The 27,698-nt window shown below is 41.7% G+C and overlaps 1 protein-coding gene across 1 annotated transcript; it reads left to right on the forward strand.

Annotated features, from left to right (window-relative positions):
• Window positions 1-558: 558 nt before the first annotated feature.
• Window positions 559-9,629, forward strand: PPIC (peptidylprolyl isomerase C; the record flags this gene model as incomplete). The annotated part of the gene is made up of 5 exons (XM_079701566.1): window positions 559-624; window positions 2,259-2,372; window positions 2,829-2,922; window positions 6,025-6,209; window positions 8,982-9,629. 5 exons carry the CDS (start codon window positions 559-561, stop codon window positions 9,108-9,110), a joined length of 588 nt encoding a protein of 195 aa, XP_079557692.1. The 3' UTR covers window positions 9,111-9,629.
• Window positions 9,630-27,698: the final 18,069 nt, after the last annotated feature.

Genomic DNA, 27,698 nt, shown 5'->3' on the forward strand with positions numbered 1-27,698 from the left:
CATAGTCATCATAAATCGCAGTCCAAGGGAACGCAGCCTCAAATTGAAATTTTGTCTTTCATGCTCCTAGTGTTGCCTAACAAAAGCTGGATCTCTTAGCTGGCATCCTTCCTTTGACTCTGGAACTGGTGAGTCTCCCTTCCCAGCCGGTTGCGGTCAGAAGGGCTGTGTTGCTTCTCTGCACATGGATCACTTTTCCTGCCTCAGTGCTTTGGTCCCAGAAAGAACTGCCCATCCTTGTCCCTGGAGGCTGCTCCCCTCCTTCCAGGCCTGCCTCCCATCACACCTTCGCCAGGATGCCTTCGTCAGCCTTAACATTCCTCCAGAACAGGGGGTGTACGGTGTTCTTGGGGCATGTGTAACCTGGGGCCTTGTGCTATGGTTGTTCGTTTACTTGGCCTGTTTACATAAGCTCCCTTAGGACAGGGACTCCCTCCAGTAGCTTGTACCCTCACGCTGCCTTCTGCATGGATCTTTGACAAGTACTTGTTGACAATAAGATTTGATTTCATCATTTCCATTAGAGTCAGGGAAACTCTGCTATATTTTCTTGCCATCATGCATGAAGTTGAAGGATGCTGTGGTTTGGAAAAAAATCATATTAATATGTGTGCTAGGCTGCGTGTAAGAAAATAAGATTTTTACTGAAGAGTTACGCTGGGTGACACTTTTTCTTCATCTTCTTATGCTGCCCTCCCACATTTGATTCTCTCTGCTGTTGAAGTGTTCACAGGCTTTATTTCCTCTTCTTTATTTTAAAAGTCTGATATGCTTTTCTAGTGTCTTATACGGTGCTTCTTTACGATTACATACCCAATTCTTGTGCCGGTGCTGCTTCATTATTGCCTGTTATTGAATTTACTCCTTGGTTCAGAAATCCCTTTGGAGAACCTGCTTCTCTTTGACCCCAGCTCTGCATGCTGGGCTCCTGTGGGTGTTAATGCAGCTTCCTGAATTGTCCTACTCCACTGCACTGCCCAATCTCAAGGGCACCGTCTTCTGTGCATTCTGTGAAGTTTTACCATATAAATAATAATACAGTCTTTGCTGCTTTGGCCATGTAAAATTGCAAAATACCACATCATCCTGTGACAGACGTCCTGATGTATTGACAGAAGCTCTTGTCTTGAACTAAAGCTTGACAGTCTTTACTTTGTGATTTTTCTAAACTATACGACATCTTTTCTCTTTGACAACCCTTCTTATATTTTTTAAAGCCATCTCTTGAATGTCTTTTTTACCCATTCAAACAGTAAATTGGTTCATATAATCTAAACTCGCTAATAGAATGCCCTTTGACTCCATGGCCTTTTCAAGCATTCTATCTCAAAATCATCTCAACACAGTGATTTGTGAAGCAAGACATATGTAATTTCATTTCAGATGAAACAGTTTTAAAAAAGTCCAAGAGAGCTTTTAAAGTTTATCTGCAAAAAAATAGTGACTCACTTCTTGATGTGTGCTTGCTCTTTTCTGTTCTAAACTGTTGTGACAGAGTAAGGACACATTGTACATGTGCAACTTTGGGGACATGATGACTGAATTTGGTGTCTGAGTTTACAGGGTAAATGGTTCTGTCAGGACCTGAGTGTAATGTTTGTTGTACTTTGGGTGCAGCTGTGGCCCTGGTGCCTTAGTGTGTCTGGACGTGAGTGGCAGGCCTTCTGGAGGAGTGTTGTGTGTTGTGATAATCTTTCACGGTCCCCTTGACAGCAGATGTCTACTGAGAACTCATTTAGCACTGCTCAAAGTTACAAAAAAATAAATCTGGATGGTTAGACTGTTTCTCTCCTCACCATTTTTTTCCCTCCTGCCAAGACTGGAGAGCATTACCTCTCAGAAGACCAACAGTCTCCACTCTAACCCGTGTCCGCAGAGCTAGGAAACAGGAGGCCAGAGCAGTGCTGGTCTGGGTTGTGGAGGGGAGAGGAATTCTTGAAGACATTACTGGCTGACTCTGACAATATTGAGTCCAACTTTAAACCCAGTTCCTAGTACAGTGCCTGGCCTAGAGGTGGTGCTCCGTAACTGTTTGGTGAATGAATATTTGTGAGTGAAATGCACCCACAAGATGGTTTCAGAGCTCCTTTAATTTACATCATGCTCCTTCATAAAATAGCTCCTTCGTGCTCCTTTATAAAATACTGGTGGGCAGGGCCCTTGCATGTGGATCAGTTCTCAGATTATCATGTTCCCTTACCTTGTATTGTGGCTTTTTCACATTATAACCTTCTGCTCTGCCTTTCAACCACACGCAGGTCTTCTTTGATGTGAGGATTGGCGATAAAGATGTTGGCAGAATTGTGATTGGCCTCTTTGGAAAAGTTGTGCCCAAGACTGTGGAAAATTTTGTCGCTCTGGCAACAGGAGAGGTATGTCTCAGTTTTATTCCCTTTAACTGCGCAGAAGTAGATCTTCCTTCTTTTAAGCCAAATGTAAAGATGTATTCTGGGAAAATAAGTATTAAATTAGTAGATGAGATGAACCTGAGACATCTAACAATACTTTATTTTCCTAGAAAATCGCTATTCTTCAAGCCTTCAGTTTCCTCAGGGTTCTAGAAACTGACAGGAAACAGTCATCAAGTGAAAATGCAGACTTCTCTCTTTTTACTTGTGCAGGTTAATACTTTACCTCTATAGTTTATGTATTTACTTTTCAGTCAGCTAATGATAAATTTCTATCAGTAAATTATTGCAGGCACCTAATCTAGTTCTGTAGATATTTTGTGTAATTTTCTCATTTTGTCATTTCCAGATAAACACTGGGGTTTATCTTACAGTATGGGTTATATCTACTTGTGTATTCAATTGACATACTCTCTTTAGAAAGGATATGGATACAGAGGAAGCAAATTTCATCGCGTCATCAAAGATTTCATGATTCAAGGAGGAGACTTCACCAGTGGAGATGGCACTGGCGGTAACGTTTTCTCTAACATTTTTCCTTTCCTGCCTACCCACGTGAAACCTAAGATTAAGATGATGTATTTACCCAGCATATTGAATTCCCAGATTTAAGGAACAAAGTCATAAAGACAACCAGACTAATTTTTCAAGAAGGATTGAGTTGGGGTGGGGGGCCTTATCTAACAAAATCTTGGTAGGTGTGAATGAGTGAGGCCTCCTAATTTTTAACAGTATTGCTTTGGTGTTCATTATCTTTCTGTAGTGGAGATATATTCATTTAGTAGGCTGTTTTGCAGTGCTTAAAATCCTAGACTTCTGGTATGTAGCAATACAGAAAGATGTCTGTCATAGCAAGGAAAGGTAGACTGAAAAACTGTGTACCCTGGGGTGGCAGCCAGCTGCAGATGTGCACATTGGTGGAGGGGGTCTGGGGACATCATGCCAGAATGACGAGGCTGGTATTTAGGTGGCAGGATTATAGGTGAATTTACCTCCTTCCTTCAAAATTCTTTCATTTTTATTGTCAGCTTTTTCAATAACAAAAAAGTTAATAGACAACTTGTCAAAATTACAGTATACATTAATTTTTATCAACAAAGTTAGAATTCTATAAAGTACAAATAATTCAATTTATAGAGTTTAAGTATCTCTGAGCTTATTGTTTCTCATTGAGGAATCCAGCTACCCAGCTCCCTGGACTATTTTTCCTCAGAAATGTAGTGAGTTCCTGCACACACACACAGTATATAACCACACAGAATTTAAATTTACTTCAGGTTTAAGATTTTTAATTCAGCAAATACTGGTTTTGGTGGATATTAAATTGCTAACCTTTTAAAGAAACAAGCCATTTTCAAGCACTGTTGTTAATTTTATGTTTGTTGCAATTTTTTTTTTTTTTTTTTTTTTTGTGGTACGCGGGCCTCCCACTGTTGTGGCCTCTCCCGTTGCGGAGCACAGGCTCCAGACACACAGGCTCAGCAGCCATGGCTCATGGGCCCAGCCGCTCCGCAGCATGTGGGATCCTCCCGGACCAGAGCTCGAACCCGTGTCCCCTGCACCGGCAGGCGGACTCTCAACCACTGCGCCACCAGGGAAGCCCGCAATTTTTTAAATAACAAAATGGCTGCCATTAAATGTTTGGATTTGCCAGACACTTCAGGAGGATTACTTTTAGTCCCTGCAGAAATGCTGCTGGGTATGGGAATGTAGAATGGAGCACAGGAACATGTTCAGGTTACTTGGTTTCATGGGGTTGGTGAGGATGCTCAGGGTAGCAACCCCAGCTGCTGCAGAGCTGGGTCTCAGTGGAAAAGCCTGCAGCTCCAGTATGGGTCCCCTCAGGACTGGCACCCCACCGCCCTGCCTGGGGCCCAGCAAGAATGGTGATGGAGCTCTACTGTGTCCTCTTTTCTGGGCCCCCCTCTCTTTCTGCTTTCCCTGCTCTGTGTGTGTGTATGGGCTCACATGAGTTTTGTAGATAGGACCTTTTGGATCATTTAAATTTAGCCTAGACCTCTCTGTAGGCAAAACTTTCCTGCCAGGCCACCTCATATGTCACTTACCAACCAGCTATAAATGGCTTGCCTTTGGTATCCACTTCTGGTCCTTCTAACTGAGCCAGGATTTTTTTTTTCTTGGTAAGATGAATTATATTTGATCTAGTCTACAAAAACAAAAACAAAAAAAACCAGTCAGGTTTCCTTAAATTATTAAATATTGTATTAATTACTCAGATAAGTATAAAATAAGACAATTACAAAGGAGTGAAGTTGTTAAAATATCTAGTTATTCATTCAAAAGCCATATATTGCAAGATGTAAACCTTAAGAAGGAAATAATTAGGATTCACAAAATGTCCTTACTAATTCCTCTACTGCAACACTTTCTAGATATTGTGTTTTAAAAGTTAACTACATTAGCTATGAAGAAGTTTTGGTTGTATATAAATGAAGAAAAACGCCTATGTGAGACCCAAGTCTTAAGGAAGTAGAATTTTTGCCTGGTCCTTCACAAGTACTGCATAGTGAGAAGGAGATAACACAAGAGCTAACTGAGCCAGGACTTTAAGGTTGGCCACCAATGGATAAGGAACCCTGCAGTGGAGGAGGTGGGTGTGACAGTCACTCAGGGTGTCAGAGGATGGAGCAGATGCTTTTCATGGTCTGTACTGTTGTTCTTTAGGAAAAATGAGTTCTGCCCTCCCTGCTGCTGTGCTTGATCTCCAGCCCCCATGCCTGCCTTTGGTTCTTCCGTTCAAGGTTGGCTCCCTGGGTGCTGCCAGTTGCTGTGACCCTCTGTATCCTGATGAGCCCTGAAGTCATCAAGCCTAATGACTTCCAGGCTGGCGCTGCTGTTCTCAGTGCTGAGGCTCTTCGTGCTTAGAGAACCAGAGTTAGAGCCAGAAGTTCAAGTTCTACTCTGCCGTTTTCAAGTTTGATAACCTCTGTTTCCCATTCAAAATGGGAATGAGAAAACCTATTCTATAGGATTGTTGTGAGAATTAACTAAGGGTGTATGTTAAGTGTGTATTGTACTCTGGTTGGCTGCAGAGGTAGGAGTGATCCAGGGCAAGTGACCTGAACCTCAGGACAGAGGTGGAGCCACTAGGTTGGCTTATCCACCTTTCCATCGGGCTTCACAATGTCATCCTGCCCTTCAGTTCCTTCTTGTTTCAGAGTGAAATCACTGACTTGCTTGTTCAGGGTTTGGGTCTTGGTTTGAGGCCAGAGGGCATCCTCCCATACTTAAGGCTTTTGTTTATTTGTTTTGGTCCCTGATGCCCTGTTCCCTTAAGGAGTTCTTTTTTTTTTTTTTTAATTTTTTTGGCCGCACTGCATGGCATGCAGGATCCTAGTTCCCCAGCCAGGGATCTAACCCATGCCCCCTGCAGTGGAAGCATGGGATCTTAACCACTGGACCTCCAGGAAAGTCCCCGTTAAGGAGTTAATTTTATCCTCTGCTTTATTTCTCCTTATATTTGACCATCTTTTCCCCATCCCCACCTCCTACAGGGTTCTATTAACCAATCTACTCAAAGCTTATATTCCCCTTTGAAGAATTTACTTTCATAGAACATCTGTTGTCTCTCCCCTTTTTGTTTTGTCTCACTCAGGTATAAGCATTTATGGTGAGACATTTCCAGATGAGAACTTCAAACTGAAGCATTATGGCATTGGGTGGGTCAGCATGGCCAATGCTGGGCCTGACACCAACGGCTCTCAGTTCTTTATCACCTTGACCAAGCCCACCTGGTTGGATGGCAAACATGTGGTATTTGGAAAAGTCATTGATGGAATGGTAACTTGATGTATTATTTTTTCTCACTCAAAGATTTATAATGAGAGTACTCTTAGTGATTTAATCTCCAAATGTGCTTGTTAGAGAGCCATAATTATATGCTGACTGGCCTCTTCAAAGGTGAATAAATTATATATGGTGTGGTATTTTTAATTGTTAGGAGCATTGGGGTAGAAGCTGGGGACTTGACAGGGAGAAGTTGAGTACTTAATTCATCTCACACTTGAAATAAGTGGAAACTCTTTTTAAAGTAACCAAATAAAATCCCATATGTACATACAATGAAATATTATTCAGCCTTAAAAAGGAAGGAGATCCTGTCACATGCTACAACATGAATAAACCTTTGGAATGTTAAAGAAAATAAGCCAGTCACAAAAAGGCTGTATGATTCCATTCAAATGAGGTATCTAAAGTAGTCAAATACATGGGAACATAAAGCAGAATGGTGGTTGCCAGGGGCTGGGGGGAGGAGGAAATGGGGAGCTAGTTTCAGTGGGTATCTCCATAGATCTTCAGTTTTATAAGATGAAAAAGTTCTGGAGTTTAGTTGCACAATAGTGTGAATATGCTTAAACTAATGAACTGTACACTTAGAAATGGATAAGATGGCAAATTTTATGTTCTGTGTTTCTTACCACAATTCAAAATAAAATATTTTTAAAACCCCTGAGCCCCATGTGGTTTAGTAGAGACACAGTCACCTTCAATGACACACGGTATAACAACCAAAATTCCTAAAGAGAGTTCAAGTTTATGCTGCTGTGTCTTAAAGAATATCAAAGGGGTCCAATTCATAATCCATAGAAAAACTTTAAAAAATCCTCATTCTTTTCCACTCCCAGCATTTCTCCTCCTTAGCAACTGCCCGAAGATGCTCTTCCAGCTCTTCAACTGGCAACTATAAGGTCTGCCCGACACAACCCTGGACAATCCTTGGTTCCCTTCCCTCTTCCACATTTCATTGTTTGTTTTCATGTGAACTCATCCAAATGTAAACAAACCAACCATGCTCATTGCAGTTCTTCCACAACTTCTGTTATTCTGATTCTACTTGACAAAAGGCCAGGAACTGAGCCGGCTGACTCAGAACCTCCGTTACAAGGCAAGGAGGTGTTCAACCAGAGCTGTCAAATAATTCTCATTAGCAAGCAGGATGAAAGGCAAACGGGGTAGATACCTATCACTTAATATATCACTTTAGGTCCCATCACAGTGAAGGACGTGCCTATATTTTCATAAGCCGCAATGTCCTCAAAAGAATCTATTCTTAAATAGTAACGAATCCTAGCACTCCTCAAGTCTCTTAGTGAACTTTGCTTTTTAAATGCGCTAAACATAGACGTGCATGTGTTAAACCAGTTTGGAGCTTTGACCACTGGGTCTAACCAGTTTCTAAGTAGTTTAAATGTAAACTGATTCAAACATTCGTTCAATGAGTATTTTTGAATACAACATAATGCTAGGCTGTAAGAAAAATGAAGAGTATGCATTTGGGGCTTTCTTCCTCTGGTCATGGTTTCTCTTCTAGTCTTCTGGATCTTATGTCTTGGTGCCCTGGTGTACCAACCTCCTTCCACCACTGGTATGCATCCTGGGAGATCTGCTGCCTGGTCTTAGACAAACAGTCCTTAACATTTTATGAGTCATAAACTACTTTGAGAAACTAGGGAAAACTATAAACTTTCTCTCCATAAGAAAAAAAAAAGCGTGGGTGTTTCATATAGTTTCAAGGAATTTTCAGAATCTCCTGACTTCCATCCCCTGACCCTCCAGAGATTGTCTGGGTAGCCTTATTAACACTGGACCTCACCCCAGACTTACAGAACCAGAACCTCCAGAGGTGGGCCCACGAATAAGTGTGTTAAAAAATTGTGGTAAAATATACACAACATAGAAATTTCCATTTTAACCATTAAGCAGTTTTTAAAGTGCCACAGGTAATTCAGATGTGTAGCTGCTGCTTTAGGTACACATGTGCACATATGAACCCACACACACAATCTATTTGAAATATATATTATTGATATTATTAGAAGAATGCTGGTCTTTTATCTTAACCTAAGTCAGCCAGAGACTGGATTAGCTGACACCATGTCCAAAGCGCTCAGAGACTTTGTTGCTATTTTTGTCTCAGCGCTGTTTGGGAAACTCATCAGAAGTCCACTTGCCTAGTCCTTGCCCAGTATGTGACATAAATTAGTCCATGAGCTTGTGAAGCCTTCCGGAGTAGAGAAAGGGGCCTTTTACACGACTGTGGGGTTGGGGTTACATTAGTATCAGACTCAACCTGTAGTTTACTGGCTGGGGTCAGCTTTAAAATGGGCAAACCCAGAACTAGCTCCACTACTAAATCTGCTTTCTGGCTCATTTTCTTATGCCTAGACCTCTTATAGAGTGGAGTTGAAACTGTCTCAAACTCCATGTTAACTCTTAAGTTGGGTTGTAACAAGTGAATAGAAATACTTTTTATTAGCGCTAGATGTTTGCAAAAATATCTAATTTTTTAGAATATAAAATGCTAATAAAAAGAAGAGAGGAAATACACAAATATGCTCTCTGATTAGCAAGCTAGTGGGTAAATTTTATTCTGTTATATATAAATTTCCTGACTAAATTTTCCATAGTTATCTTGCATGGTTTTTGTAATTATAGAAAAAGCAAAAACAACTTATTTCCCACTAGGGCTTTCAGACTTCACATTGATTTTACCTCTTGATCACCACAGTTCCTGGTCAGAAGTGATCCATGGGTCTACTTTTCTCTCACCAGACAGTGGTCCACTCCATAGAACTGCAGGCAACTGATGGGCATGACCGTCCACTCACTGACTGCTCCATCATCAACAGTGGCAAGATAGATGTGAAAACACCCTTTGTGGTAGAGGTCGCTGACTGGTGATACAATTGGCAGAAAACAAAGAAGAACACACCCTGCCAGGGGTGTGTGTGTGTGTGTGTGTGTGTGTGTTGATTCTTAAAAGTTACTGTTTTACTTTGTTTTTTAACTTTATTCTGTTTTCTACCCCAGATCACAGGAAGGTTATAGAAAGCAACCACTCAAAGTTTAGTTAGCATGAATTTTGGTAAATCACTTGTTTAGGGACCTTGCACTTAAAAGACATATCCCTTTCCTCCAATGGTGCTGTTTTTAAACTAGAAAACTTTGTATTGGCTATTTTCTTTTGAAGAACACAATCATTTCTTTGCTGGATTAATTGTGACCCCCAAATTGAGTGATGCTGAAGATTTGTCTGAAAAAAGATGGGAACAAGAAGTTTATTACTTTGTATTCAAACAGAAATTCTTTTCAGGTAGAGGGAGATTTGATTAGTATTATCTGATATATGTCACAGGGACTTTTACCTGATGAAAGGTGCTTTGGTATTCTCTATATTAAATACTTTTTATGTAGATCGATTATTTTTGCAAGACTTTCTTTTAACCTGAAGTGCTTTAAAACAGAAAGTAATGTACAAAATATATGCATTTTAATGTTAATAATGAGAGATTAGTGAGGGTTCTGTAAGTCAAAATATTAGCACAACTGGATAATTTGGGATGGGTATGCACAGAAATGATGCCCATCCATATCCCAAATACTTGAGCTGATTATTCACTAATTTTTACTCGGTGTAACATGTTTAGAAAGTTCCCTTGAGTCCAGTTGCAACAAAAAGGAGTCTTTCTTCACTTACATAGTGGGGATGAAGATTCGGGCTGTACTTAAACTAGATGGGAAAGTAAAATCTTATTGGTGGGGCCTTGTTGTAACATACCTGGCTGTACCAGAATGTGCCTGATCTCTGTTCAGATGGGAGTGGTAGTTGTTAAACGGCCCCATTGCGTCTCCCCAAAATTACATCTCTTGAGCTGTATTCTAAGAAAACCACTTCAATGAGAGATGAGATGAAACGAGCATTCTTACTGCTGATAGGGGTGTTAATTGCTACAATCCTCCTGAAGAGCATTTTGTTATTTTTTTCCAAAAAACTTTATTAAAGGCCTTTGATATGCCACGTACCAGTTTTGAGTTTGGGGAATACAGCAGTGGACAGTGAGAAAAAGGCATCATGGAACTTACATTCTAGTGATGAAGACAGAATAAATGAGGTAACAAATAAAAGGGTGTTGACACTGTAAAGAAAACACACCAGGTTTGCTGGAAAGGCTCAGGTGTGGGTGAGGGAGAGGGGCGCTGTTTGGGTGGTCTCATGGGGGGACATTTGAGCTGAGCTCTGAGGAGAGAGGAGAGGCGGCTGTCAGGCCAGATCTATGATCCAGGCCTTCCAGGCAGAGAGGGGAGAGATAACACGAGGGTCCTGAGGTGGAATGTGTGGATTCCAGGACAGAAGAGAAAGCCAGTGTGCTGCAGCCTGAGAGGTCAGAGAATAAGGCTGATAATGGAGCATTTGGGGCCTGGGGTGCCAGGGCAGAGCTCTTCTTTTATTCCCAGTACAGTGGGGAGCTATCGGGTTTAAGTTGGGGGGGCATGATATGATCTGCATTTAAGACTATTTTGTCTACTATGAGGAGGATTTTTATAGGGGGTTGAAGTACATACCAGGAAACTCAAAACATTCGTATCCTTTGGAATCCCACTCCTGGGACTTTGCTGTAGACAGTGATCTGAACTTGAAAGCGTGACAATGTTTTGGATAGTCTGGCAACCAGTCCCCCTTGGTCCAGAGATGGCCACCTGTTTTCTTTGAGGAATCACACCATCCTTTCAGACATCTCTTATCCTTAGGGTGGGCTGACCCTACAGATGGGTACATACCTGGCCTGGCAAACTCATTTATTAACTCACTTGATAAATATTAGATGCTGGAGAGAGCTGCAAATGGAACTGCCAGCCCTCGTGGTTCCCATGGAAGGAGACAAATAATTCACACATATAACACATGAATATATAACAGAACATCAGGTAGTCATAAGTCCACAAAGAGAAACAGGGAGAGAGACTAGAGAGTGAAGAGGTGATCAGGGCAGTCCCTGAAGGAAGTGAGGGGGCAGCAAGCCATGGGGACATTGGGGGGAAGAGTGAGCAAGGCAGAGGGGACACGAGTAGTGGCCCTGGATGAAGGGCAGACTGGTGGGTTCAAGAAACAGCAAAGGGGGCTTCCCTGGTGGCGCAGTGGTTGAGAGTCCGCCTGCCGATGCAGGGGACACGGGTTCATGCCCTGGTCCGGGAGGATCCCACATGACGTGGAGCGGCTGGGCCCGTGAGCCATGGCCGCTGAGCCTGCGCGTCCGGAGCCTGTGCTCCGCAACGGGAGAGGCCACAACAGTGAGAGGCCCGCGTACCGCAAAAAAAAAAAAAAAGAGCAAAGGGTCCAGGTGTGCAGAGTGAGGGCAGTGGAGGAGTCAGATGGGAGAGGTGGGAAAGGGAGCAGGGGGTCCTATAGGCCAGTGGGAACATTCCCTGTCCTGGCCCCAGTGACAGGCTCAGAGTTACATGTTTGACCCCAGTCATATTAGCTTCAACTGTGGGAGTTCTGCTGGAAATGCTAGGACAGAGCTGCTGTTTCTTATGGGAAGAGGTAAAGGAGCAGGCGTGAGAATGAAATCAGCACAAAGGGAAGCTGGTCCAGGGGATGGAAGATGGATTCCTGAAGACACTGCTGAGCCCCTAAGTCTAGCCATGCCTGAAGCCGATCTCTACCCCTAGCTTTTTAATCACACAAGCTAATACAGTTCCTCTTTTCCTTAAGCCAGGGTGAATTGGTTTCTTGTGACTTACAACCTAAAGTCTTTGTCTAATACAGCAATATTGGAAAAGTTTTATGTATAAGGATGTGAACTGCAGAATTGTTTATGATTGCAAAATACTGGAAGCAACTTGAATGTCCCAAAATGGTTATAAAGGAGTAGCATGCATTCATTAAGACTGATGCTACAAAACTTAGAGTAATGTGTTTTAAAGAAAAAAGTAGAAATTCTGTATGCAGCACGATCTCAATTATGTAAATACATTCTCAAAAAGCAAAATCAACAAAATGTAGATTGACATAAAAACAAATGCAGGAGCCGGAGGAAGATGGCGGAAGAGTAAGACGCGGAGATCACCTTCCTCCCCACAGATACATCAGAAATTCATCTACACGTGGAACAACTCCAACAGAACACCTACTGAACGCTGACAGAAGACCTCAGACCCCCCAAAAGGCAAGAAACTCCCCACATACCTGGGTAGGTCAAAAGAAAAAAAGAATAAACAGAGACAATAGGATATGGACGGGACCTGCACCAGTGGGAGGGAGCCGTGAAGGAGGGAAGGTTTCTACACACTACAAGCCCCTTCGAGGGCGGAGACTGCAGGTGGCGGAGGGGGAAAGCTTCGGAGTAGCGGAGGAGAGCACAGCAACAGGGGTGTGGAGGGCAAAGCGGAGAGATTTTGGCACAGAGGATCGGTGCCCTCAGGCACACACCAGCCCGAGAGACTTGTCTGCTCGGCCGCCAGAGCGGGCGGGGCTGGGAGCTGAGGCTCGGGTATCGGCTTTCAGTCGGAGCGCAGGGAGAGGTCTGGGGCTGGCGGCAGGAAGAGACCCTGAAGGGGTTAGTGCTAGCCCGGAGGGAGTCCGGGGAAAGGGTCTGGAGCTACCGGAGAGGCAAGAGACTTTTTTCCCTTTTGTTGCCTGGTGCGCGAGGAGAGGGCATTCCCCTCCCTCCCCTCTGCCTGAGTGAGCCAGAGCCCCCGAATCAGCGGCTCCTTTAAACCCGTCCTGTCTGAGCGAAGAACGGACGCCCTCCGGCGACCTACGCGCAGAGGCGGGGCCAGGTCCAAGGCTGAGACCCGGGAGCTGTGAGAGCAGAGACAGGGAAATCTCTCTGTGCAGCCTCCGAGGCAGCGGATTAAAGCTCCACGGTCCATTTGATGTGCCCTGCGTCTGTGGAGTGTATGAATGGACAGCGAATCATCCCAAATTGAGGAAGTGGACCTTGAGGACAAGATTTAAGACTTTCCCCCCCTTTTTTTCCCTCTTTTTACAACGAATTATCTCAAATTAAGGAGGTGGACTTAGCAAGATTTCAGACTTTTCGCCCTTTTCTTCTTTTTACAACGAATTATCCCAAATCGAGGAGGTGGACTTGGAGAGCAAGATTTTTGATTTTTCCCCCTGCTCTCTTTTTGTGAATGTGTATGTGTAATCTTCTGTGTAAGATTCTCTCTGTATAGCTTTGCTTCCACCATATGTCCCAGGGTTCTTTCGGTCCGTGTTTTTTTTCAATAATTACTTTTTAATTTTAATAACGCTACTATATTTCATACTTTATTCTATTTTACTTTACCTGCTCTTTCTTTTTTTCCTCCCTTCCCTTCCTCCCTCCCTCCCTCCGCTCCTCCTTTCCTTCTTTCTTTTTCTTTCCTCCATCCCTCCCTCCCTCCCACCCTTCTTCTTTCCACTTTCTTTTTCTTTCCTTCCTCCCTCCCTCCCTCCCTCCTTTCTTTCTTTCTTTCTTTCCTTCCTCCCTCCCTCCCTCTCTTCTTCCATTCACTCTTCCTTTTGCTTTCATTCCTCCCTCCCTCCCTCCTTTCTTTCCGTTCTTTCCATCCTTCCTCCCTCCCTCCTTTCTTTCTTTCTTCCTTCCTTCCTTCCTTACTTCCCTTCTTCCTTTCTTTCAATCTCTCTTTCTTTCTTCTACGAATTATTTCTTTCTACTTTTTCTCACTGTTATTCTGAGCCGGGTGGATGAAAGGCTCTTGGTGCTGCAGCCAGGAGTTAGTGCTGTGCCTCTGAAGTGGGAGAGCCAACTTCAGGACACGGGTCCACAAGAGACCTCCCAGCTCCACATAATATCAAGCAGCGAAAATCTCCCAGGGATCTCCATCTCAACACCAGCACCCAGCTTCAGTCAACGACCAGCAAGCTAGAGTGCTGGTCACCCTATGCCAAGCAACTAGCAAGGCAGGAACACAACCCCACCCATTAGCAGAGAGGATACCTAAAAACATAATAAGGCCACAGGCACCCCAAAACACACCACCAGACGTGGACCTGTCCACCAGAAAGACAAGATCGAGCTTCAACCACCAGAACACAGGCATTAGTCCCCCCCACCAGGAAGCCTACACAACCTACTGTAACAACCTTAGCCACGGGGGACAGACACCAAAAACAACGGGAACTACGAATCTGCAGCCTGCAAAAAGGAGACCCCAAACACAGTAACATAAGCAAAATGAGAAAGCAGAAAAACACACAGCAGGTGAAGGAGCAAGATAAAAACCTACCAGACCTAACAAATGAAGAGGTAATAGGCAGTCTACCTGAAAAAGAATTCAGAATAATGATAGTAAAGCTGATCCAAGATTCTATTTCCCAGATCCAAAATCTTGGAAATAGAATAGACAATATGCAAGAAACAGTTAACAAGGACCTAGAAGAACTAAAGATGAATCAAGCATCAATTAAAAACACAATAAATGAAATGAAAAATACTCTAGATGGGATCAATAGCAGAATAACTGAGGCAGAAGAACGGATAAGTGAGGTGGAAGATAAAATAGTGGAAATAACTGATGCAGAGAAAAATAAAGAAAAAAGAATGAAAAGAACAGAGGACAGTCTCAGAGACCTCTGGGACAACATTAAACGCACCAACATTCGAATTATAGGGGTTCCAGAAGAAGAAGAGAAAAAGAAAGGGACTGAGAAAATATTTGAAGAGATTATAGTTGAAAACTTCCCTAATATGGGAAAGGAAATAGTTAATCAAGTCCAGGAGGCACAGAGAGTCCCATACAGAATAAATCCAAGAAGAAATACGCCAAGACACATATTAATCAAACTGTCAAAAATTAAACACAAAGAAATCATATTAAAAGCAGCAAGGGAAAAACAACAAATAACACACAAGGGAATCCCCATCAGGTTAACAGCTGATCTCTCAGCAGAAACTCTACAAGCCAGAAGGGAGTGGCAGGACATAATTAAAGTGATGAAGGAGAGAAACCTGCAACCAAGATTACTCTACCCAGCAAGGATCTCATTCAGATTTGATGGAGAAATTAAAACCTTTACAGACAAGCAAAAGCTGAGAGAGTTCAGCACCACCAAACCAGCTTTACAACAAATGCTAAAGGAACTTCTCTAGGCAAGAAACAGAACAGAAGGACTATACCTACAATAACGAACCCAAAGCCATTAAGGAAATGGGAATAGGAACATACATATCAATAATTACCTTAAATGTAAATGGACTAAATGCTCCCACCAAAAGACACAGAGTGGCTGAATGGATACAAAAACAAGACCCATATATATGCTGTCTACAAGAGACCCACTTCAGACCTAGAGACACATACAGACTGAAAGTAAGGGGATGGAAAAAGATATTCCATGCAAATGGAAATCAAAAGAAAGCTGGAGTAGCAATTCTTATATCAGACAAAATAGACTTTAAAATAAAGACTATTAGAAGAGACAAAGAAGGACACTACATAACGATAAAGGGATCGATCCAAGAAGAAGATATAACAATTGTAAATATTTATGCACCCAACATAGGAGCACCTCAATACATAAGGCAAATACTAACAGCCATAAAAGGGGAAATCGACAGTAACACAATCATAGTAGGGGACTTTAACACCCCACTTTCACCAATGGACAGATCATCCAAAATGAAAATAAATAAGGAAACACAAGCTTTAAATGATACATTAAACAAGATGGACTTAATTGATATTTATAGGACATTCCACCCAAAAACGACAGAATACACATTTTTCTCAAGTGCTCATGGAACATTCTCCAGGATAGATCATATCTTGGGTCACAAATCAAGCCTTGGTAAATTTAAGAAAATTGAAATTGTATCAAGTATCTTTTCCGACCACAATGCTATGAGACTAGACATCAATTACAGGAAAAGATCTGTAAAAAATACAAACACATGGAGGCTAAACAATACACTACTCAATAATGAAGTGATCACTGAAGAAATCAAAGAGGAAATTAAGAAATACTTAGAAACAAATGACAATGGAGACACGACGACCCAAAACCTATGGGACGCAGCAAAAGCAGTTCTAAGGGGGAAGTTTATAGCAATACAATCCCACCTTAAGAAACAGGAAACATTTCGAGTAAACAACCTGACCCTGCACCTAAAGCAATTAGAGAAAGAAGAACAAAAAACCCCCAAAGTTAGCAGAAGGAAAGAAATCATAAAGATCAGATCAGAAATAAATGAAAAAGAAATGAAGGAAACGATAGCAAAGATCAACCAAACTAAAAGCTGGTTCTTTGAGAAGATAAACAAAATTGACAAACCATTAGCCAGACTCATCAAGAAAAGAAGGGAGAAGACTCAAATCAGTAGAATTAGAAATGAAAAAGGAGAAGTAACAACTGACACTGCAGAAATACAAAAGATCATGAGAGATTACTATAAGCAACTCTATGCCAATAAAATGGACAACCTGGAAGAAATGGACAAATTCTTAGAAATGCACAACCTACCAAGACTGACTCAGGAAGAAATAGAAAATATGAATAGACCAATCACAAGCACTGAAATTGAAACTGTGATTAAAAATCTTCCATCAAACAAAAGCCCAGGACCAGATGGCTTCACAGGCGAATTCTATCAAACATTTAGAGAAGAGCTAACACCCATCCTTCTCAAACTCTTCCAAACAATATCAGAGGAAGGAACACTCCCAAACTCATTCTACGAGGCCACCATCACCTTGATACCAAAACCAGGCAAGGATGTCACAAAGAAAGAAAACTACAGGCCAATATCACTGATGAACATAGATGCAAAAATCCTCAACAAAATACTAGCAAACAGAATCCAACAGCACATTAAAAGGATCATACACCATGATCAAGTGGGGTTTATTCCAGGAATGCAAGGATTCTTCAATATACGCAAATCAATCAATGTGATACACCATATTAACAAGTTGAAGGAGAAAAACCATATGATCATTTCAATAGATGCAGAGAAAGCTTTCGACAAAATTCAACACCCATTTATGATAAAAACCCTGCAGAAAGTAGGCATAGAGGGAACTTTCCTCAACATAATAAAGGCCATATATGACAAACCCACAGCCAACATTGTCCTCAATGGTGAAAAACTGAAACCATTTCCACTAAGATCAGGAACAAGACAAGGCTGCCCACTCTCACCACTCTTATTCAACCTAGTTTTGGAAGTTTTAGCCACAGCAATCAGAGAAGAAAAGGAAATAAAAGGAATCCAAATTGGAAAAGAAGAAGTAAAGCTGTCACTGTTTGCAGATGACATGATACTATACATAGAGAATCCTAAAGATGCTACCGAAAAACTACTAGAGCTAATCAATGAATTTGGTAAAGTAGCAGGATACAAAATTAATGCACAGAAATCTCTGGCATTCCTGTACACTAATGATGAAAAATCTGAAAATGAAATCAAGAAAACACTCCCATTTACCATTGCAACAAAAAGAATAAAATATCTAGGAATAAACCTACCTAAGGAGACAAAAGACCTGTATGCAGAAAATTATAAGACACTGATGAAAGAAATTAAAGATGATACAAATAGATGGAGAGATATACCATGCTCCTGGATTGGAAGAATCAATATTGTGAAAATGACTCTACTACCCAAAGCAATCTACAGATTCAATGCAATCCCTATCAAACTACCACTGGCATTTTTCACAGAAGTAGAACAAAAAATTTCAAAATTTGTTTGGAAAAACAAAAGACCCCGAATAGCCAAAGCAATCTTGAGAACGAAAAACGGAGCTGGAGGAATCAGGCTCCCTGACTTCAGACTATACTACAAAGCTACAGTAATTAAGACAGTGTGGTACTGGCATAAAAACAGAAAGATAGATCAGTGGATCAGGATAGAAAGCCCAGAGATAAACCCACGCACATATGGCCAACTTATCTTTGATAAAGGAGGCAGGAATGTACAGTGGAGAAAGGACAGCCTCTTCAATAAGTGGTGCTGGGAAAACTGGACAGGGACATGTAAAAGTATGAGATTAGATCATTCCCTAACACCATACACAAAAATAAGCTCAAAATGGATTAAAGACCTAAATGTAAGGCCAGAAACTATCAAACTCTTAGAGGAAAACATAGGTAGAACACTCTATGACATAAATCACAGCAAGATCCTTTTGGACCCACCTCCTAGAGAAATGGAAATAAAAACAATGATAAACAAATGGGACCTAATGAAACTTCAAAGCTTTTGCACAGCAAAGGAAACCATAAACAAGACCAAAAGACAACCCTCAGAATGGGAGAAAATATTTGCAAATGAAGCAACTGACAAAGGATTAATCTCCAAAATTTATAAACAGCTCATGCAGCTCAATAGCAAAAAAACAAACAACCCAATCCAAAAATGGGCAGAAGACTTAAATAGGCATTTCTCCAAAGAAGATATACAGACTGCCAACAAACACATGAAAGAATGCTCAACATCATTAATCATTAGAGAAATGCAAATCAAAACTACAATGAGATATCATCTCACACCAGTCAGAATGGCCATCATCAAGAAATCTAGAAACAATAAATGCTGGAGAGGGTGTGGAGAAAAGGGAACACTCTTGCACTGCTGGTGGGAATGTGAATGGGTACAGCCACTATGGAGAACAGTATGGAGGTTCCTTAAAAAACTAAAAATAGAACTACCATATGACCCAGCAATCCCACTACTAGGCATATACCCTGAGAAAACCATAATTCAAAAAGAGACATGTACCAAAATGTTCATTGCAGCTCTATTCACAATAGCCCGGAGCTGGAAACAACCTAAGTGTCCATCATCGGATGAATGGATAAAGAAGATGTGGCACATATATACAATGGAATATTACTCAGCCATAAAAAGGAACGAAACTGAGCTATTTGTAATGAGGTGGATAGACCTAGAGTCTGTCATACAGAGTGAAGTGAGTCAGAAAGAGAAAGACAAATACCGTATGCTAACACATATATATGGAATTAAAAAAAAAAAAATGTCATGAAGAACCTAGGGGTAAAACGGGAATAAAGACACAGACCTACTTGAGAATGGACTTGAGGATATGGGGAAGGGGAAGGGTAAGCTGTGACAAAGGGAAAGAGAGGCATGGACATATATACACTACCAAACGTAAGGTAGATAGATAGTGGGAAGCAGCCGCAGAGCACAGGGAGATCAGCTCGGTGCTTTGTGACCGCCTGGAGGGGTGGGATGGGGAGGGTGGGAGGGAGGGAGATGCATGAGGGAGGGGATGTGGAACAGATGTATACGTATGACTGATTCACTTTGTTATAAAGCAGAAACTAATAAAAAACAAAACAAAACAAAAAAAAAACGCAAATGGTGGGATTTTTAAAACTCATGTTTATATTTTCTTTACTTTTTTGTCTTCTAATTTTTCTCTAGAGTGTATTTGTTTATAATACAATACTTAGGAAAAAACGTATTAAAATTTTTTTAAAGGTAACACAGGAGGAAATTGGAAACAAATGTCCTCATACATATAAAGTTCCTTAAGTCTCAAATGTCAGAAAGCACATAAGCCACTGCTACGCTCCCATGCATAAGGACATGTACTTTTTACCATATTTGCCATCTAGCTTTTTCATTAGTATGAACATAATGAGATCTCTCTTGTGATAAAGCAAAAATTGGTTCATTTTGGAAGTGCTGAAATTCTGAGACCACTAGTGCACAGGTAGCAAACTGTCAGGGTGTCTGTTATCCCAGATGATCAATAAGCTAATGTCACCCCCCTGCTAAAAGCAGTTTATCCTGAGGGTCAGGCTGTATACTAAAACATCAGCAAACTGATAACTACATATAAACTATTGCTTTATTAAAAGGTCTATGTTTTCTGCAAAGGCTTTTGAAATAAACAGCTCACTATTTAGCCAATCATGCTGCTAAAAGGACACATAGTAGCCAAGGGTGTGTGTGGAATCACAGGAAAATTACACTGGCTGCTACGACCGCCATGCCCACATTATTATAATTCAGTCTTGAATCACTTTAATAAACAATTTAAACATTTTGGTATCCTTAGCCACAAGTTGTTTAATTCTAAGTGCTATTCAGCAATTTTCTGGAATATCAGATAAGAATTTAGTAAAATTTATTCTTGGGTCAGATTAATTAGAATGACACTTGCAAAATTATTGACTACTCCATTTCTGATGAGTTTTTAGAACTCATTAACCTCATTTTTTAGTTCAGCTGTTTTGAATTACATAAAGACAAAAATATGGCAAGGATTTTATAGCAGGAAAAGGATTTGTTTTTGTTTTTCAAAATTCCTATAATTCAGGCAGCTGAAGAAATCTTTGATCTTGAAGGCTTAGAAATTCAAAGCCCCTCAAGGCACTTTTTTTTTTTTTAAGTAAGAAAAAGTAAAAACAGTATTTGTAATGGAAAATTTTGGTGCTGTTAAGTACATAACGGCTTTTACTTGTCTGCAGTTCATCTCATGGACTTGATTTTGGCCAAGTCTAAGTGTTAGGTGTGATACAACATCACCTGCTTGCAGATTTGCTAGTGTTACTGATATTCTAGAGTGATGGAAAAACAACTGGCACTGAGGCAGAATTAGAGTGACTAGTCACAGAAGTCCCATCTGGGGGGAAAAAAAGTCCATCTGACACATAGTAAGAGTCAAAAGAAAATGCATTACAAAATCCATAAATGGAATTGTAAGCCCATCACTAGTTTCATCAGAATGCTCGGGAGTCACAAATTTGGAGGATTTGGAAGGGACTCAACATGCCAATATCCCTTCTATTGCCTACTTCTAAAGTTTTATTAGGAGTCATGTAAGTTTCTACATCCATTACTTTTTCAGAGGGTGTGAAGGACTTTCTTCCTGAAGCACACTGGGTCTTTAAAGTGCTATTAAAACTATGGTCACCATCTGTCCTAGGTGGTAAATATTATGTCCTGTCATTTGGATAGATATCTCAATTTGAAAACCTAAACCTTTTTCTTCCAACCTGGACACAAAACACAGGTCTCCTTCCTGTGCCTCTTCTGGACACCAAGACCTGCACTGGGACAGAATGTCTTGAGGAGAGGAGTAAGAACTGGTCAGCCTGGAGCAGAGAAAGTCAAGACTTGATTTATCCCTGCTGTCCTGGAAGTACACCTCTCTTATAAAGACCTAAGGACTTTTTTTTTTTTTTTGCGGTACGCGGACCTCTAACTGTTGTGGCCTCTCCCGCTGCAGAGCACAGGCTCCGGACGTGCAGGCTCAGCGGCCATGGCTCACTGGCCCAGCCGCTCCGCGGCACCTGGGATCTTCCCAGGCCGAGGCATGAACCCGCGTCCCCTGCATCGGCAGGCGGACCCCCAACCACTGCACCACCAAGGAAGTCCCCTAAGGACTTTTGAATTGCCTCCAAGCCTGTACAAGCTGCTCTCTCTGCCTACTGAGCCCCCGCCACCCTATCTGCTCCCTGCCATTCTTCAGGACTCAGTACCTGGGATCCCTCCCTCAACGAGCCTTCACTGAAAACTTCCTCACACCGTGTTCTAACTGCTTACTTCCTGGGTGTCTCCCGTCTCCTCCTTGGACTGGAAGTTGCTCTCGGCCAAGGATTAGATCATACTCCTCACCTCCCCCCAGACAGTGTTTCACGCATAACTGATGCTCAATAAGTATGTTCAGAATCGGTAACCAAAAATAACCCACCTACAATTATACTATGAGGTATTTAAACTCTCTCAGGGCTAGAAATATTGTTAAACATTGGCATTTGTCTTTTGACTGCTTCTACTCTTTTTCAAAGACTGTTACCTTTTTCAAAAAAAATAAACTTTTCCCCTTTATTTTCTGAGTTGAGGTTAGAAGGGCGTGATAGAAGTAGACTGGCAAAAATGATGTGGGTGTCAAACAGTAAAAGAAAAGCCCCAATTGGTGGTGAGCCTTCAGTGGCAGTGTCCGTGGTGAGTGGCAGCTGGCTTGGGGACACACCTTGGTCACGAGCTTGCCAAGCTGCTGGCAGTTGGTGAGGCCCAGCCCTGAGCTGAGCAGTGTGGATTTGACCCGAGAAGTGATGAGAAACCACTCTCTCTCGAGTCGTAAGTACTGCGGAAGGCATGGTATCCACTTAGGAAACCTTTACACTTGAATCCTCATTTGTTGGGCGATTTATGTGGTTCAGTGAGAAAACTGCACAGTCACATGGCTCCACCACGTATAAACCCAGTTAGGTAGTAACGTGATGCCCTTTGTGGTCAAAGTCACAGGTTTGCTCTCTGTGCTTGGCTTTGTTCCTGGCTACGGAGCAAATTCCGGACCCTCGTGAGCAAGGCACGAAGTTAGAAATAGTTCAGCAGCATAAACCTATCACCACAATGAGAAAAATCTAGCTTAGTTTCCTTCTGCTGGTCAATCAGTGTTGCACCTAGTCTGCTTCCATGCAGTGCAGACACTGGGAGCTGTTTGGAGGATTTTTTTAAATTCGTGTTTTTTAAAATTTCATGCCTGATAAAGAAATATAAACGGGTATAAAAATCATTGTCAATTATACCTCAATAAAGCTAAATAAAATAAAATATAAAAATAAAATAGATCAAATCTCTCCTGTGTAAAACCAGTCAATTGTTTCCCATTGCACATAGGCTATAAGCCAAACTCTTGAATGTCATGTCCCAAGGAGGGCCCTGTGGGATCCAGCCCCAGCCCTCCACTATCCTCTACACTCACCCCTTTCCTTGGGAACCCTGACTGAAGCTCTCTCCTTGGTTGGGCTTTGGAAGCTTCTGATGTCTCTGTGACACCCTCTCCCTTCCCCCATTCTTGCCAGTTAATTCCTCCAACATCCTTTGTCTCTACTTCAATGTCACTACCTCAGAGAAGGTTCTCGACCTGCCCAAACCTAAGTTAGGTATCTTCCCTGCACATAAGTAAACCTCCTTATTTTTCCTTTATAGCATGTAACACACTTTATAATGACACATTTTGGGGCATATTTACCCATCTAATATCACATTATTCTGTAAGTTCCATGAAGTCAAGGATTCTAGTTTACTCAGATTCACATTTAAAGATATCAATGATTTAGAATGACACTATGATGCCTTCTGTGATGGAAAAAAATTACCATGATACCAGATATAAAAGCTTATGTAAAAGAAGATAATTTCTATGGGTAAGATACCTCTTATCTTTTATTTCATTTAAAATACCTTATTGGTTTTGTTGAGTTTCTGATGGGCTGGTGTCTTAAAGGTATTATCAGCCTTCTGTAGTAACCATCTGGCATTGTTTGATTTTGTGCCCGCTCCTCCTAGAAGTAGTGAGGGGTATTTTTAATTAAAAAAGTTAAAATATTTTTAAAATGTGCAACATGAAGTGTTGCGGTTCTCAGACTTTATTGTGCATCAGAATCACCTGGAAGGCTTGTTAGATTTCTGGGTCCCATTCTCCGAGTGTCTGGGGCAGAGCCTGAGAATGTGTACTTCTAACAAGTTCTTGGGTGATGCTGATGCATCACCTTGGTCCAAGGTTCAAACTTTGAAAACCACTGCCCTGAGATGTCACAAAACCATGGTTTTTTAATCACTGAATTAGCTTAGTAACTCATTTGTAAAGGATAGACGTTTAAGAAATCATTCAAACCATCACCATTCTATGTATCAAACTGGTGAGCAAACTTTAGAAAACCACTGTTTCAGAACAATCAGGAGGTAACAAATCATTACACAAATCTGGGAAGATGTTACAAATCCTGATTGCAAGGTCGTTAACTCCGCAAACGTTTCTGAAGGCCCTGCTGTGAAGTGTGTAGCCAGCTCTGAGCTGGCTGATGGGAACACAGGCTGTAGGCCACCCACTCCTTCAGCAGCGATTCTGGGATCTACTCCCGCACCTCCCCACCCCCACTGAGAAACAGGGTAAACAAGTCGTTAGCTGTCCCTGCCCTCAGGGAGCTCATGCTCTTTGGAGGGGGAGAAAGACCTTACACAAATCAACAGAATACTAGAGATGGTGGTAACTGCTATGACAGAATACGAGTGTGCTATGATAGAATAATGGGGCAGGGTGAGAGCTGGGGTGCCACATAAGATTGGGTGACATGGAGGGGCTCTTGGAGGAGGGGACATCTAAGTGGCTGTGAGAGTGGGACAGTCTTCTGATGAGAGGTGAGAAGGGTATTTCAGGCAGAGACCAGCAGGTTCAAAGGGCTTAAGTGAGAACCAAGGTTGGCAAGTCCTGGGAAGAGAAAGACCAATGTCGCCAGTAAGATAAATACCAGGAAGAGGAGGGCGAGGAACTTGGGAGAGTGTGGCAGGAGTTTCCATTTTAAGTGGGGATGGAAGTTACTGGATAATTTTGAGCAACAGTGACATGATTTGACGGACATGTTAAAAAGATGGCTCTGGCTCTCGTGTGGAGGATGGACTAGAGTAAAAGTGGAAGCAGAGGGACCTGGGAGGAGGCTGCAGCTGAGAGCACAGAGCTTGGTTTAATCAAGGGAGATGGGAAAGCACTCTGATTTGTAATGTAGTGTAGAAAGATGAGCAACTGTCCCAATACTAGTTCTTTCTGACCTGAGTATTCATGTGTTGTTCAAAAATGCACTTAAATACAAACAGTTCTAATGTGAGGCTGACGGGGGCGTGGATTAGCCTGAACTGTGTGGATCGACAGTGCAAATCCTGATCCCCTTTATTAACTGGTGGCCTTAGTCAAGCTATCTTGCCTTTCTACTTTCATTTTTTTCACTGTAGAGTGGAAAAATAAGAATACATACCTCAGAAAGATGTTGTGAGGCTTCAATGGGATAATCTGTGGATAGAACTTAGCCCAAATTAGTGCTTTATCATGTTAGCTACTTATTAGTCACTCCAATCTTTGCTTTCTTCTTCTATAAAGGTTTGTAAAAGCTTTGTCCAGTTATAATGGGATGAAATATAAAAAGCCTTAGTCTCACAACATGTGGCGCCCAGAGGAGCTCACTACGTAACAGCATCTAAGTGAAGAGAATATCAGGGCTGGAGACACTGTTGATGGCACCATGGCTGAGTTAGAGTAGAAGAAGACAGAAAGTGTTTCACATTTTATGGGTCAGATTTACAATTATACTCTGAGAATATAAAACAAACTTTTCTACAGTCAATTACATGTACTCCAAAGGCTTAACATTTCAATGTACCCTCCTCCCCCTCACACAAAAATAAATACCTCTTCACCCTCATCACCAATCCAGACCGTCACTCTGCATCTGTATGGACAGAAAACATAAATGTTGCAGAATTTTCTGTTTTGAGTTAGTGTCTGCTACTTCCCTGGGTTTCTGCTGCTGAATTCAAAATCTATAATTATCATCAAGGATGAAAACCAAAACAAAGCCAAGATGAAAGTGATTGCTTTGAAGCTGCGTAGAGAGACTGGATAGTCCTAATCACTGAACTCTACATCCAATTCAGTTAAATGGAAAGACATTCCCTAGTAAATGGCCAAAAATTCCAGAAAACAAAGATTTTGTCTCTATTCTTTATTTATTAAAAAAATAAATTTATTATTTTTGGCTGCATGGGGTCTTCGTTGCTGCTCATGGGCTTTCTCTAGTTGCGGCAAGTGGGGGCTACTCTTTGTTGCAGTGTGAGGACTTCTCATTGCTGTGGCTTCTCTTGTTGCAGAGCACGGGCTCTAGATGCACAGGCTTCAGTAGTTGTGGCACGTAGGCTTCAGTAGTTGTGGCTTGCAGGCTCCAGAGCGCAGGCTCAGTAGTTGTGGCGCACGGGCTTAGTTGCTCTGCGGCATGTGGGATCTTCCTGGACCAGGGCTCGAACCCGTGTCCCCTGCATTGGCAGGCAGATTTTAACCACTGCACCGGAAGGGAAGCCCTCTATTTTAAGATAACTAACACCATGCCTTAGTGCAGCGAGAAATCTCAAATGCATTTCACTGAATGAGTGGATGAGTAAATGAATATATATTCACATAGGGTGTCTATTGAAACCACTACCCAAACTTGTCTGTCATCTTTGCTGCTTCTTCAAAGAGTCCTGCTATAGACTGTCTGCTCCCCCACCCCCTCCTAATTCATATGGTGAAAACTAATCTCCTACGTGATGATTTTGGGGGTGGGGCCTTTGGGAGGTGATTAGGGATTAGTGCCCTTATGACAGAGGCCCCATAGAGATCCCTGGTGCCTTTCCCGCCATGTGAGGACACAGTGAAAAAGAGAGCCCCTTACCAGACACCAAATGTGCCAGTGTCCTGATCTTGCAATTCCCAGACTCCAGAACTGTGAGAAATAAAGGTTTGTTGTTTATAAGCCACGCAGTCTATGGTATTTTTGTTACAGCAGCCAGAATGGACTAAGACAAGTCCCTCCTCCCCATGGCCACATGCAGTACTCTGAGAGTTGAATTGCTGTTCTTTTCATAGTAGATTCTGCAGGAGGTAGGAAAGCCAATAATCACCAAAGAAGGGGAGTTCATAAACCATCTCTCACATCCCTCAAACAGTGGTTCCTAACCTGTGTGCGTATCAGAATCAACTGAGAAGTTTCTCTAAGTACCCAAGGACAGACCCCAGCCCAGATTTATTGATTCAGAGTTTTAGGTGATTCTGATGCACATCTCTAGTTTAGAACTATTGGTTTAGAATCTCAGAGGTTGCCAGGGATATGAGAATAGCACCTGGTATGTTTGCCCAAACTCCTCCTGCACCCTGGACAAATATCACTAATTGGTTGCTATACTCTTACTCACTGAGCCTGTATTCACTCAAAATCGTTTTCTTAAAAGTTTTAAAAAATTGTAGTAAAATTACACGACATAAAATTTACCACTTTTTACATGTATAGTTCTGAGGCATTAAGTACACTCACACTGTTGTGCAACCATCACCATCCACCTTCAGAACTTTCTCATCTTCCCCAGCTGAAACCCACTGAACGTTAATTCCCCATTTTCCCCTCCCCCAAGCCCCTGGCAACCACCACTCTATTTTCTGTTTCCATGAGTTTGACCATTTTAGGTACCTCAAATAAGTGGAATCATACAGTAGTCATCCTTTTGTGACTGGCTTATTTCACTTGGCATAATGTCTTCAAGATTTATCCATGTTGTAGCAGGTGTCAGAATTTCCTTCCTTTTTAAGGCTGAATAATCCACTGTATATATAGACCACATTTTATCCATTCATCCATCAGTGGACACTTGGATTGCTTCCACCTTTTGGTTGTGAATAATGCTGTCAAGAACCTGGGTGTAGAAATAACTGTTCGAGTCCCTGCTTTCACTTCTTTTGGGTATATAGCCAGAAGTGGAATTGCTAAATCATGTGGTAATTTTATGTTTAATTTTTTTAAGAACTGCCATACCATTTTCCACAGAAGCTGCACTATTTTACTTCCTACCAGCAATGTATAACGGTTTCAAAGTCTTCACATCCTTGTCAACACTTGTTATTTTCTGCTTTCTTTGGATAGAATCCTTACCTGAGTGCTTTATGAGCCATTATCAATTGATCAGAGTTGACAAATGA

This window comes from Hyperoodon ampullatus (genome assembly GCF_949752795.1).
Source record: "Hyperoodon ampullatus genome assembly, chromosome: 4".
Lineage (NCBI taxonomy): Eukaryota > Metazoa > Chordata > Mammalia > Artiodactyla > Ziphiidae > Hyperoodon > Hyperoodon ampullatus.